Raw genomic sequence first — 15641 nt, 5'->3', positions numbered from 1 at the left:
CTAGCTTCCCTCCGGCACTTAGGACGCGTGTGGGCAGCTGAGTGCCTGGTTGGCTTTCTTGGGAAGGAGACAAAAGCTCCCAACTGCACTGAAGCCTGGGTCCCCAGTGTCTCACCCTAATTCCAGGTGAGACACTGGGGACCCAGGCTTCTACTGGGGTAATCTGGACTGTCAGGTGGAAACGCAGGGGAGGTGGAAAGGCAGAGGTCTGGAGGCACACGTGCAAGTGCATGCAGAGAGGACTGACAGTTGGGTGCGCTGCTGGCTTTCTATAGCAGTTGGAAAACAGAAGCTCCCCACTGCACTGAACTCCAGTTCTGGGCGAGAATCTGGGAATCCAGATTCATTGGGGGAGAAACTGGACTGTCTGGCAGCGGGTGAAACTCAAGGGTGGCTTACTCTTAGAGGTACTGGCAGCAATTACCAAGGGACACTGAGACCCAGCGGCCTCATAGGGGAGGGCTGACGGAAAGCCAAGACTGTCTGCTCAGCCCTGACATCCAAGCTGAGCACAGAAACTTGCGATTTTGTGAATCTTGTCTCATAAGGCTGTTTTCAAAACAGAAGTTCTCCTGGCATAGACACAGCTGATCCTCACAGCCAATTGGCCTGGAGGTCAATTCCTCCCAGTGATATCAACAACAATCAAGACTTAACTACAACAAGGCTGTACACACAGCCCATAAAGGGGTGCACCAAGAGTGTCCACCTCAGGTAACTGGGGAGGCTGAGCCACTGGACCATATAGGACACCACACAAAGTTACCCTTCCAACTCAGGGAAGCAGCGACAATGCGGAGATAAAGAAACAGATCATAAATGAAAGAAATGGAGGAAAACAAGCAACTGGATATATAGTTCAAAACCATGATTATAAGGTTTTTCAAGAATTCCCTAGAAACGGCCGATAAATTTAGTGAGACCCTCAAGGGTATGAAAAAGGACCACCTAGAAATTAAGCATACACTGACTGAAATAAAAAATATTATACAGACATCCAACAGCAGACTAGAGGAACACAAGAATCAAGTCAAAGATTCGAAATACAAAGAGACAAAAAACACTCAACTGAAAAAGAAAAAAGAAAAAAGAATACAAAAATTTGAAGATAGTGTAAGAAGCCTCTGGGACTGCAAGCATACCAACATCAAAATAATGGGGGTGTCAGAAGAAGAGAGAGAGCAAGATACTGAAAACCTATTTGAAGAAATAATGACAGAAAACTTCTCCCACCTGGTGAAAAAAATAGACTTACAAGACCAGGAAGCACACAGAACCCCAAACAAAAGGAATCCAAAGAGGACCACACCAAGACACATCATAATTAAAATGCCAAGAGCAAAAGACAAAGATAGAATATTAAAAGCAGCAAAAGAAAAACAGTTAATTACCATATTTTCCGGCATATAAGATGACTTTTGAAACGAAAAAAAGTCAACCGAAAATCGGGGGCAAAAGACCAAAATTGCACAAAAATTACCTGCAGATCTTGATGGCAAAGTAAGTCTTTTCTTTGAAGTGGGGGGTAGTCTTATACAGCGAATATAGGCATAAACCTATGTTTTAACTGTAAAATTAGGGGGTCGTCTTATACGCCGGAAATACGGTACCTACAAGGGAGCGCCCATACGACTGTCAGCTGATTTCTCAACAGAAACTATGCAGGCCAGACTGGGCTGGCAAGAAATATTCAAAGCGATAAATAGCAAGAACCTACAACCAAGATTACTCTACCCAGCAAAGCTATCATTCAAAATTGAAAGTCAGATAAAGAGCTTCACAGATAAGAAAAAAAACTAAAGGAGTTCATCAACACCAAACCAGTATTATATGAAATGCTGAAAGGTATTCTTTAAGAAGAGGAAGAAGAAGAAAAAGATAAAGATAAAAATTATGAACAACAAATATCTATAAGTGAATCTAAAAATCAAGTGAATTAAAAATCTGATGAATAGAATAAACTGGTGAATATAATTAAATCAGAGGCATAAAAAGGGAGTGGACTGAAAATTATCAGGGGAAAAGGTGTTTGGAGGGTGTGGGAAGAGACTGGACAAAAATCGTACACCTATGGATGAGGACAGTGGGGGTGAGATAAGGGCAGAGGGTGGTGTGGGAACTGGGTGGAGGGGAACTATGGGGGGGGGAGGAACAATTGTAATCATCTGAACAATAAAGATTTATTAAATTTTTTAAAAACCTACAGAAAATGTCATACTTAATAGTGAATCTTTGAAAACTTTCCCTTTGAAGATGGGATCAAGGTGACTGCTATTCAACATTGTGACAGAGGTCCTAACCAGTCTGTTATAACAACAAAAATAAAATTTTGGAAATGTGTAACGTGATGAGGACAAACCCAACCTCTTATTATTTACAAGCTATATAATGGTAAATGAAGACATTTCAAAAGAATATTCAAATTCCAAAATGGTGGAGAGTATGTGGAAGCTATGCTGACACTCTCCCAGGACCAAACTGGAAATATAACTAAAATACAGAAAAACCACTTTGAAAAATCAACTGAAGTTTAGCTGGAGAGAACCCTGATAACCGAGGATGGAAAGTGGAGACCACATAGACACTGGTAGGAAGTGTGGAGACATAAAAGGGCTTCCTGGGCTCCCATAAACAGAAGGTGAAGTTCTGGAGAGATAGCTCAGCTGAGGGAAGTTTCCACTGAGAACTCTAGGGTCTAATCCCCAAATTGGGCCCCCCAGCATAGAGCACCAGGACTGAGAAAGGTACCTACATAACATATTGCTATGAAAAGCAGCAGGGTTTCTATCTGCCAGCGAGATAGGGCTAGAAATTCAGGCACCCTCTTAAAGAGCCAACAAACAAAATTTTGAGTGCAGCAACTCCCTTAGGTTTTGAAAGAGAAAGGGCAGAGTGGACTGAGCTGTGTGAGGAGAGTCCAGGGTTGGGGGCTCTGGAGGGTGGCCACACCATTTTCCTGTGCTGAGTCATTCCTTCACACTGTGGAAGATACCTTTCTCTGGTGGACCTTTGCTCTCCAGGGTGGTTTTGCCTGGGGAAAGTCATTGCTCCACCCTATTGGAAGACCTCTTGCCACACCCTGTGGTTGAGAGCTTGAGGCTAATCAAGACTGAGTAAAAAATAAATAAATAAATAAAAATAAAAAAAAAGACTGAGTATTAACTGGACTACAGGCAGAGGAAGATCTCTGGAGGTTTAAGTCTTTGACTGATCTCTTTCAGTTCCCAGAGCTAGGAAAAACAAACTAGGGTGCACATCTTGGTCCTTTCCAAGGGCACCCAACACCAGCAGAGGGAGCTCACAAGCTGTGTATTGCTGATAGCTCCAAACAGGGCACTCAGGGCCAGTCACAAACAGCATGCAACATTGTCTTGCACTAGAGTTTGTGAGTCATAGTAGATCTACCTAATACACAGACATAAATCCAAACAGACAGCCAAATTGGAGAGATAAAACAAACAAACAAAAAACCTACACCCAAAGGAAAGAACAAGAGAATTCTCCAAAAGAACTAAGCAAAATGGAGATAAGAAATTTGTCAGATATAGAGTTCAGAATAGTGATGGCAAAGATGCTCAATAGCATGAGTAAAGATATAGTAACTACAAAAAAGACCAGTCAGAAATAAAGAATGTTTTAGCACTAATAAAGTGGAAGGAATACACAGCAGATTACGTGAATCAGAAGACAGGGTGAAAAAAAAATAACTCAATCAGAGAACCAAAAAGAAAAAACAATTAAAAAACAAGGCAGCTTAAGAAAGCTGTGGGACAACATGAAATAATACTCAAATACTCAAATAATAGAAGTATCAGAAGGAGAAGAAATGAGCAAGGGATAGAAACGTGTTTGTAGAAATAATAGTGGAAAACTTCCTAATCTAGTGAAGGAAAAAGTCACACAAGTTCAGGAGGCACAGAGTCCCAAGCAAGGAGAACTAAAACAGGCCCACACCCAGACACACCATAATTAAAATGCCAAAAATTAAAGACAAAGATAGAATCTTAAAGGCAACAAGAGAAAACCAATGTATTACCTATAAAGGAGATCCTATAAGGCTGTCAAAAACTCTGCATGCCAAAAGGGAATGGCATGAAATATTCAAAGTAATGAAAAACAAGGATCTGAAACCAAGATTACTATATCCTGCAAGGCTATCATTCTAAATAGATGGTGAAATAAAGAACTTCTCAAACAAAAAAAAGGTTAACAGTTTATCACCACTAAACCAGCACTGCAAGAAATGCTAAAGAGACTGCTGTGAGAAGAAGATATAAAGAGAAATAGAGAAACATAGGCATACAGAATTAAAATGGTAATAAGTACCTATCAATAATAACCTTAAATGTAAATGGATTAAATGCATTGTCAAAAGACATAAGGTAGCAGAATGGATAAAAAAACATGACCCAGTTATATGCTATTTACAAGAGGCCCACCTCAGAACAAAAAGACATACACAGGATAGGACAAAAATTTCCATGTAAATGGAAATGAAAAAAAATCTGGGGTAGCAATACTCATATCTGCCAAAATAGACTTCAAAATGAAGGCTATCACAAGAGACAAAAAAGGTCACTACATAATACTAAAGGGATTGATCCAACAGGAGGATATAAACTTGGTAAACATATACACACCCAAATCTACACTAATAAAAGAGAAAAATTCTAATTGACCGTACCTTCGCTAAGGCCCACAGCCAATCAGAGCAAGTATGCAAATTAACCCAATAAAGATGGCGTTTAATTTGCATACGCTGAGTGAGGGAGGAGTAAAGACTGAAGACAGCTTAAAGGAAGAGGGAGAAAAAGTGGAAAGCAAGGTGGCTGCCAGAGGGAAAGTGCGAGCAGGGCGGGGCAGGGCAGGGTTGGGCAGACAGCAGCAGCTGCTATGGCCACAGCAGCGGTGGTAATGGCAACCGCCGCCTGCAGGAATCTTCCTGCAATGGGCTCCTTGTGTGGAGATAGATAGATAGATAGATAGATAGATAGATAGATAGATATAAACTTCTACAGGACTTTAAGGGAAAGATCAACAGCAAAACAGCAAAACAGTCATAGTAGGGGATGACATCACTGGATAGATCTTCCTGACAAAAAATTAACAAGAAAACTGACTCTAAATGACACACTTGATTGGATGGATTTAATTGACATTTATAGAACATTTCACCCCAAAGCTGCAGAATATACATTCTTCTCAAGTGAACACGGGACATTTTCAAAGATAAACCACATTTTAGGACATAAGTCCCTACAGATTCAAGAAGATTGGAATCATATCAAGAATCTTCTTAGATCACAATGGAATGAAATTAGAAATCAACTACAGTAAAAACACAAAAACATTCAAACACATGGAGGCTAAATAGCATGTTTTTAAACAATGCATAGGTTACCAATGAGATCCAGAAAGAAATCAAAAACTTCCTGGAAACAAATTAACACAACAATAACCCCAAATCTAAGGGACAGAGCAAAAGCTGTCCTGAGAGTGAAGTTCATATCACTACAGGCCTACCTCAAAAAAACAAGAAGAACTGATAATAAACTATTTAACCCTACAACTTCAAGAATTAGAAAGAGAACAAAAAGAAAATTCCAGAGAACATAGAAGAAAGAAAATAATAAAGATTAGAGCAGAAATAAATATCATAGACTAAAAAACAAAAAATCAATGAAACCAAACCTGTTTTTTTTTTTAAAGATAAACAAAACCATTAGCCAGACTAATCAAGAAATAAAGACAGAGGATCAAATAAATAAAATCAGAAACAAAAGTGGAGAAGGAACAGCTGAAACCACAGAAATACAAAGTATTACAAGAAAATACTATGCACAACTATATACCAAAAAGCTGGACAATGGGGATGAAATGGACAAATTCCTAGAAAAAATACAATCTCCCAAAAATAAATCAGGAAGAAACAGAAAATCTGAATAAGCCAATAACAACTGATGAAATAGAAGCAGTAATCAAAAAAGTTCCAGCAAACAAATGCCCAAGTCCAGAAGACTTGATAGTGGAGTTTTACCAAACATACAAAGAAATAACACATGTTATTTCTCAAACTATTACAAAAAATCCAAGAGGAAGAAACACTTCCAAATTTTAAAATAATATAAATTTTTATTGATTTCAGAGAGGAAGGGAAAGGGAGAGATAGAAACATCAATGATAAGAGAGAATCATTGATTGCTGCCTCTTGCACAACCCACACTGGGGATTCAGCCCGCAACCTAGGCATGTGCCCTGACCAGAAATCCAACTGTGACCTCCTGGTTCTTAGGTTGATGCTCCCACTGAGCCACACCAATGGGGCACTTCCAAGCTCTTTTTATTAAGCTAGCATTATCCTAATTCCAAAACCAGATAAAGACACCAAAAGCAAGAGAATTATAGGCCAATATCCCTGATGAACGTAGACGCTAAAAGCCTCAACAAAATATTAGTGAATCGGATCCAGAAATATATTAAAAAGATCATAAACCATGACCAAGTGGGATTTATTCTAGAGATGCAAGGCTGGTATAACAATCGCAAGCCAAGAAACGTGATACATTACATAAATAAACTAAAAGACAAAAATCACATGATCATATCAAAATAAGCAGAAAAAGCATTCAACAAAATCCAGTACCTCCTTTTTTATTGTCTAAAGAGTTACATATATCTCCTTTACCCCTGATTGATTGCCCCCTCAGCTATTCCTACCCAAGGGAAGTCCCCACCGCCCCAGTGTCTGTGTCCATTGGTTATGCTAATATACATACATACAAGTCCTTTGGTTGCTCTCTAACCTGCCCACCTCACCAGACATTTGTCTCTGGATCTATTTTTGTTCATCAAATTATGTTGATTATTATATCCCACATCTGAGTGAGATCAGGTGATATTTATCTTTCTTCAACTGGCTTATTTCGCTTAGCATCCAAGACCCTTTTTTCCCCCCAATTATTTTATGTGCCTCAGGAATGAAACAGCTCTGACCACCCAAACAGGCATCAAGCTAGGATGAACTAAAGACTGTACATCTGTTTGCCCCTCCCTGATTGACATAAGAGCAACACCACCAATCAGATGTCTCCTTGCCCATTGCCAGGGGGTTCCAACACTCATTGTTTGTTTGTTTGTTTGTTTGTTTGTTTGTTTTAAATATATTTTATTGATTGTTTACAGAGAGAAAGGGAGATAGATAGAGAGCTAGAAACGTCGATGAGAGAGAAACATCGACCAGCTGCCTCCTGCATACCCATTACCGGGGATGTGCCCGCAACCAACGTACATGCCCTTGACCGGAATCGAACCTGGGACCTTTCAGTCCGCAGACTGACGCTCTACCACTGAGCCAAACCGGCTTCGGCCATTTTTTAAAAAATATATTTTATTGATTTTTTACAGAGAGGAAAGGAGAGAGATAGAGAGCTAGAAACGTCGATGACAGAGAAACACCGATCAGCTGCCTCTTGCACACCCCCTACCGGGAATGTGCCCGCAACCAAGGTACATGCCCTTGACCGGAATCGAACCTGGGACCTTTCAGTCTGCAGACCAACGCTCTACCACTGAGCCAAACCAGTTTCGGCCCAACACTCATTTTTGATAGAAACTCTCAGCAAAGTGGGAAGAAAGGGATAATATCTCAACATAATAAAGGCCATATGTGACAAACCTACAGCCAACATCATATTCAATGGGCAAAACCTAAAACTATTTCCCCTAAGAACCGATACAGGGCAATGATGTCTGCTTTTTTTCACCACTCTTATTCGAGAAGTCCTAGCCACAGTGATCAGACAAGAAGAAGAAATAAAAGGCATCCAAACTGGAAATGAGGAAGTAAAACTGTTATTATTCACAGATGACATGATATTGTACATAAGAAACCCTAAAGACTCCACCAAAAAACTACCAGAGTTAATAAATGAATTTGGCAAAGTAGCAGATACAAAATTAATAACCAGAAATCAGTGGTATTTTTATACACAAATAATGACTCTCAGAAAGAGAAACTAAAAAAAAAATTCCAGCCTGGCCTGCATGACTATGACTTGATTACTGGTCAGGGCACACGCCCAGGTTTCAGACTTGATCCCAAGTGTGGCATGTGCAGGAGGCAGCTGATCGATGATTCCCTCTCATCAAGGATGCTTCTTATCTTTCTCCCTCTCTGAAATCAATTTAAAAAAAATTAAATATAATTTATTTATTTGTTTTACAGAGAGGAAGGGAGAGGGACAGAGAGTTAGAAACATCGATGAGAATCATTGATCAGCTGCCTCCTGCATACCTCCTACTGGGGATGTGTCCACAACCAAGGTACATGTCCTTGACTGGAATAGAACCTGGGATCTTTCAGTCCACAAGCTGATGCTCTATCCACTGAGCCAAACCAGTTAGGGCAATAAAAATATTTTTTTAAAGGAATTCCATTTACCATTGTAACAACAAAAAGTATCTAGAAATAAATTTAACCAAGGAGGAAAAACCTGTACTCAGAAAACGATAGTACACTGAAAAAAAGAAATAGAGGACAATACCAACAAATGGAAGCATACACCGTGTTCATAGATCAGAAGAATTAACATCATTAAAATGTCCATACTACCCAAAGCAATCTATAGATTCAATGCAATTCCTATTCAAATATGCATGGCGCCCTGGCTGTTGTGGCTCAGTTGGTAGGGTGTTGTTCCATGCACTGAAAGGGTCAGGGCACATTCCCAGGTTGCAGGCTCGATCTCCCAGCGGGGGTGTGCAGGAGGCAGCTGATCAATGTTTCCCTCTCACATTGATGTGTGTGTGTCTCTCTCTTCCTCTCTACCTTCCTCTCTCTAAAAATCAATAAAAAGTATTTTTTTAAATAAAATACCAAAGGCACATTTCACAGATCTAGAAAATGTTCTAAAAGTTTATCTGGAACCAGAAAAGACCCCTAATAGCCTCAGCAATCTTGAGAAAGAAGAATTAAGTTGGAGATATCACAAGACCTGATATCAAACTATACTATAATACATGGCCACTGTAATCAAAATAGCCTGGTATTGGCACAAGAACAGGCATGTAGATCGATGGAACAGAACAGAGACCCAGAAATAAACCCACACCTTTATGGTCAATTAATTTTTTACAAAGGAGGCAGATATATACAATAAATGTTGTTGGAGAAGTTGGACAGGTAATACAAAAATAAAATAAAACTAGACTACAAACTTACACCATACACAAGAATAAACTCAAAACGGATAAAATACTTAAATTGAGAAACCAAAAAAAATCCTAGAAGACATAGGCAGTAAAATCTCAGACATCTTGCAGAGCAATATTTCTGTTGCTAAAACTCCAAGGACAAGAGGAACAAAGAAAAAAAATAAATAAATGGGACTACATCAAACTGAAAAACATCTGCACAGCAAAAGAAACTATCAACAAAAATGAAAAGGGAGCCCTGGCCAGTGTGGTTCAGTTGGTTGGAGAAGGGTCATGGGTTTGATCCCCTGTCAGGACACATATTCAGATTGCAGGAATGGTCCCTAGTTGGGTGCATACAGGAGACAAGGAGACAACCTTTCTCTCTCTCTCTCTCTCTCTCTCTCTCTCTCTCTCTCTCTCTCTCTCTCTCTCTCTCTCTCTCTCTCTCTCCCTTCCTCCCTCCTTTCCTCCCTCCCTCCTCTCTCCCTCTCTCACTCTATCCCTCTCTCTCTCCCTCTCTCTCCTCTGCCTCTCTCTCTCTCTCAAACCAATGGAAACATATCCTTGGGTGAGCATTTAAAAAAATTAAAATGAAATGAAAAGGGAACTCACTGTATGGAAGAACATATTCAGCAATGATATGTCTATTAAAGGGTTACTTTCCAAAATATATAAAGAACTCTTAAAACTCAACACCAGGAAGACAAACAATCCAATTTAAAAATGGGAAAAGAACCTGAATAGACACTTCTCCAAAGTTGCCAATAAACATGAAAAAATGTTCAACATCACTAATCATCAGTACATGCGTAGATAAGAAAAGCTATGATACATTTATACAATGGAATACTATGCGGCTTTAAAAAAAAGGAACTTTTACCTTTTGCAACAGCATGGATGAACCTGGAAATTATTAAGTGAAATAAGCCATTCAGAGAAAGACAAATACCATATGATCTCACTTATATGTGGAATCTAATGAACGAAATAAACTGATGAACAAGGTAGGGCCGGAGGCATCGATACATAGAACAGACTGACAGATCTCAGAGAGGAGAGGGGTTGGAAATGATTAGTCAAAGAACATATCCTATAATAAAGAGTTAATATGCAAATTGAACCTCATGCCCTTACACAAGATGGCTGCCCCCATGTAGAAAAAGATGGCCATCACAAGATGGCCAGCAGGGGAGAGTAATTGTGGGTGATCAGGCCAGAAGGGGAGGGAAATTTGGGGGGGACCAGACCTGCATGGAGGGCAGTTAGGGGCAACCAGGCCAGTAGGGGAGGGCAGTTAAGGGTGACTGTGCCTGCAGGGGAGGACAGTTAGGGGTGACCAGGCCTATAGGGGAGGGCAGTTGGGGGTGACCAGGCTGGCAGGGGAGGGCACTTAGGGGCAACCAGGTCTGCAGGGGAGGGCAGTTGGGGGTACAAGGCATGTAGGGGAGGACCAGGACTGCAGAGAAAGTAATTGAGGGTGACCAGGTCAGCAAGGGAGGGCAGTTGGAGGCAATCAGGCCAGCAGGTGAGCAGTTAGGTATCGATCAGGCTGGCAGGGAGTGGTTAAGAGGTGATCAGGCTGGCAGGCAGGCTAGTGGTTGGGAGCCAGCAGTCCCAGATTGTGAGACGGATATCCAAATGCCAGTTTAGGGGTCAGGCCTAAACCATCAGTCAGACATCCCCCGAGGGGTCCCAGATTGGAGATGGTGCAGGCTGAGCTGAGGGATAACCCCCCCTCGCCCAGTGCATAAATTTCATGCACTGGGCCTATAGTATGCATATATGCATAGCAATAATGTGGTAAAGGCAGGGTGGGGGAGGGAGATGGGAAGGGCAGCAAGGGCTGGATGCTGGGAGCAAAGGAGGATTAATGGGGAATATCTGTAAAAGTATCAACAATTAAAAAAAATCTAAAAATAGCATTACATATATGTGTGTGTGTGTGTGTGTGTGTGTGTGTGTGTGTGTGTGTGTATCTGCTCATACATATGGAAAAATAATTAAATTTGACTTCACATCATTCACAACTAAAATTCCAGGAGGACTGAAACCTAACTGGAAGGCAAAACTAAACAGGTTCTCAAAAAAGTTACAAGAAGTCCAGGTGGTGTGGCTCAGTGCATTGAGCATCGTCCCATGCACCAAGAGGTCACTGGTGCAATTCCGGTCAGGGCCCATGGCCTGGTTGCATGGCCTAGTAGGATGCATGCAGGAGGCAACCAATAGATGTTTCTCTCTCATCAATATTTCTATCATTCCATCTTCCTTCATTTCTATCTAAAAATCAATTTTAAAAATGTTGTTTTAAATATTCAAGAAAAAACACAAGCTTGACAACTCTGTGTAGGAAAGGATTTCTTAAATAAGACACAGAAATCACTATCTATAAAAGATTGCTCTATTTGACTGCATTAAAATTAAGAATGTCTGTTCATCAAAAACACCACTAAACTTAAATTACAGAGTGAAGAAAGAATATTAATTAATAATAACTTATTCAAAACTACTAACTGATTTATATACTCAAAATGGTTAAGATGATAAATTTTTATTATTTATTATCATCATTTTTAAAAACTCATATCAATAGAAAAAAGAGATCATGAGCCCAAAGAAAAGTGGGCAAAAGACATGTACTGGTATTTCACAAAAGAGGAACTCTAAATGACCAATAAGCATATGAAAAATGTTCAAATTCATTTGTCTTCAGGAAAATACAAATTAAAAATATAGTAACCACCATCCATCAGGCTGAGAAAATAATAGCATCTCATAATAGCAAGTATGGGTTAGAATGTAAAATAATAGGACCTGTATACACTGCTATTTTAGAAAAGAGTTTTGCCTTAACTAGTAAAGGTGAAAATAAGTATACCTTATACTACCTGGGAGAAATATATGAACATATGCACCAGGATACATGTACAGAAATGTTCCCAGCAGCACTGCTACTAATAAAGGTAGGAACAACGCAAACATGCAGAACAGTAAAAATTAAAATAATAAATTATGGTGCATGGTAGTTATAGAATATGGATTACTAGACAGCAATGAAAATGAACTAAAGGAACTATAACATTATTAACAAAATATTGATGAGACAGAAAATAATAGAAACTATAATTCTATTTATATAAAGATTAAAAGAAACGAAAGTTAGATATATTGATTAGGAATGCATATTTAGATATAAATAATAAAACTAAAGAAGAGCAGGGAAGTAATTAAAAGACAGGATAGCCGGGGGGGGGGGGGGGGGGGGGGAAGGAAGATTGTGATGGGTTAATTAGCAAGGGTGTTAGTTAGCAAGGGTGTTAGTTAGCAAGGTTCTATCTCTTTCCCGGGGTAAATTACTGTATTTACAATATTTTAAATTGTACAATTTATGTTTTATGCAATTTTTGGTGTTTTGTGTTACACATTTTTAAGAAAAAAATTAAGAGTGCAATATAGGTGACTAGTTATATAATCTTGTACTGGGCAAAGCATAAGCATACTACCAAATGTAGAAAGTATAAAAGAAAAAAGTTAAATCTATGCTGTTTAAGGATGTATGTATAGTTTTTGGAAATAAAGGAAAAATATATGTGATTACTGTAGAAACCAAGTGGGAACCTCTAGGCAGATAGAAGTAGCTATAATCACAAAGCCATACACAAAGTGCTTCTGAGTGCTGGTTTCTTGACCTGGGTGGTGGCAACATAGATGCTTATGTTTCAACTATTTACTTAACTATATGTTTATCATATTTCACAATGAAAAAAGCTATTTTAAAATATGTAAATTAAATATCCTTACCTGGATTCTTAAAGCCAACTCCTGAATTCCAATGGTTCGGGCTTTTTCGACATAAGCTATCAGTTCCATCATCTCTTCTGTTGTCTCAGGGATTTTTAATGCATGTTCTTTAATTGCTTCGAATTCACTGCAAATACTGACATAATACTGTGCTTTACTATAGTTATAATAATGAATGCTGTATTATACTCAATGAATATGTTGTTATGATTACTATAAAATAGGAACTGTGATATCCTAAAAATAATTGGTTAATTCACTAAGATATCTTAAAATATTTAAGCATAACTTACCTAGTATAACTCAGCATACATCTATAAAATTAAGGTAACATTTTCATATAACATAGAGCATATTTTGGATCAGACCCTAAATCTAAATCCTGCCTCAGCTGTTACTAGCATTGTGAATTTAGGCAAATCTCTGAGGTTTAGTTTTAGATCTATAAAATAAAGTTAATAACATTCATCTTACTAGATTGTTGTAATACAAAAACAAATGTAAAAGGGTCTAGTACATAGTATACACTCATCATATCTAATAAAGAGAGAATATGCTAATTGACCCTCACACCATCTCAAAGATGGTGGCACCCACAGCCAATAAGGAGGGGAATGTGCTAACTGACTGCCCCACCCTCAAAAATGTGGCACCTACAGCCAATAAGGAGGGGATATGCTGACTGCCCCACCCTCAAAGAAGGCAACACCCACACACAGCCACAAGATGGCGGTGCCTAGTCCCCTCAGCCCCAACAGGCGTGCAGCAAGGCCATGCCTGCCCCCATGCAAGCCCAGCCACTTTATGCACCTGCCTCCAGAGTCCCCCATTCCCCTTAACCCCGTAGCCCCTCAGGACACCTGAGGTTCAAGTAAGCAGGGCCAACCAAGGCTTGCATTGCCAGCAGTGGCAGCAGCAGAGGTGTGATGGGGCATCGCCTTCCCTTGATTGCTGGGTCACTTCCCGCTTGTGAGGGCTTCTGAACTTTGAGAGGGGGCCAGTTGGGCTGAGGAACCCCCCTCCAGTGTATGAATTTTCATGCACCAGGCCTCTAGAAATATATAATATTTCTTCTCTCAATATTCCCACATTCATCCTCTCATTCTCTCTCTTTCTCTCTCTTCTTCTCTCTCTCCCATTTAACCCCCATTCCTCTTTCTTTAAAATCAAAAGATAAGTTTAAAAAAATTAAATAAAAATTTCTAAAAGTGAAATTTCTCTCAGTAACTATTAAAATATATATATATATTTTCATTCCTGGGTTGCCTCAAAACTAGCCTCAAACAATAGCAAACAAAAAAATACCAGACCAAGCCTGGCTGGTGGGTCTCAGTTGGTTGGGTAGCATCCTGAGCACCAGGAAAGTGCTGGTTCAATTCTAGGTTAAGGGTACATGCCCTTGGTTGAGAGCTCAGGCCCAGAAGGAGGCTGCTGATAGATGTTACATTCTCACATCAGTTTCTCTCTCTTTCTTCAGAGAGAGGTAAGATATCCCTCTCTCTAAAAAATCAATAAACTATCTTAAAAAAGAAAGAAAGAAACCAGATCAGTGGTAACAAAGAAACCTCCCTGGAAGGCAGTTATGGAGAAAAAGTTGTAAGTACTTATATTTTAACTAGAGGCTCAATGCACAAAAATTCATGCAAGAATGGGCCTTCCTTCCCTGGCTGCCAGCAGAGCCTTCGCTCTGGGCAGAGCCACCTTTCTGCCTTCCCATGCTGCCCAGCGGCCCTGAGTGGCTGGGGTGGTGAGGAATGCCAGGCAAGTGTTCCACCCCAACCCCAGCTGCTCGGTGCCTTCCATCTTTGTTGGGTTAATTTGCATACGCACTCCTGATTGGCTGATGGGCATTGTGAAAGTATAGTCAAATAGCATGTTACTCTTTTATTAGGTAGATCTTTTGTTTTTAAACAAGTGTTATTCTGAGCAAAATATTTCTTTTAGCCCAATACTTCTAAGTTTAGCAATAAATTCCACTTACGATTCATTTTCGTTTCTATGTTTTGAAGCTATGTCATTTAATAATATATTTGCAAAGGCTCTTGTTTTATTTGTTAGGCCTGTCTTCAAATCTTCACAATCCAAACGAACCATAGGGAAATGAACCCACTGAGGTAAAAGCATTATTTCTGAGGCAAGGTTGAAAAATTTTTCTATAAACTTAAAAAAACACACACACAAAAATGCTTAGAATTTTAAAATTCATCAGTCATTTTATATTACAGTATTATGGTATAGTATTATGGTAGACTTCTTAATTATATAATATAAATATAAACTCATTTCTTTTTGCTAATTGATTAAATTTGTCCCCTTTGTTGCATAAATCTTTTTTCATCTGTCCTTGCACTAAGGAATTTGCCAATCTACCAGTAAATATCCAACATGGTGCCAATTATAGCATCGCTATCTAAAAATTTCAGGCCCTGGCTCAGAGCATTGTTCCAATATACCAACATTGTGGGTTCAATCCCAGTCAGGGCACATTCAAAAATCAACCAATGAAGGAATAAATAAGTGTAACAACAAATTAATATTTCTTCTCTCAATATTCCCACATTCATTCTCTCATTCTCTCTCTTTCTCTCTCTTTCCCATTTAACACCCATTCCTCTTTCTTTAAAATCAAAAGATAAGTTTAAAAAAAT

General features: G+C 39.3%; 1 protein-coding gene and 1 pseudogene across 1 annotated transcript in view; both read right to left on the bottom strand.

Moving 5' to 3' along the window:
• DNAH12 (dynein axonemal heavy chain 12) overlaps positions 1 to 15641 on the bottom strand; it is a 203643-nt gene that overhangs the window by 151410 nt on the left and 36592 nt on the right. The window contains exons 13-14 of the mRNA XM_036430765.2: positions 14975 to 15153; positions 12994 to 13129 (exon numbers count right to left, since the gene is read on the bottom strand). Of these exons, the coding sequence (XP_036286658.1) occupies positions 12994 to 13129; positions 14975 to 15153 (315 nt within the window). The remainder of the gene's footprint in view (positions 1 to 12993; positions 13130 to 14974; positions 15154 to 15641) is intronic.
• LOC118715808 lies at positions 6963 to 7110 on the bottom strand (annotated as a pseudogene).

Source organism: Pipistrellus kuhlii, unplaced genomic scaffold (assembly GCF_014108245.1).
Source record: "Pipistrellus kuhlii isolate mPipKuh1 unplaced genomic scaffold, mPipKuh1.p scaffold_m20_p_11, whole genome shotgun sequence".
Lineage (NCBI taxonomy): Eukaryota > Metazoa > Chordata > Mammalia > Chiroptera > Vespertilionidae > Pipistrellus > Pipistrellus kuhlii.
This window is presented reverse-complemented; position numbering and strand designations above follow the sequence as displayed.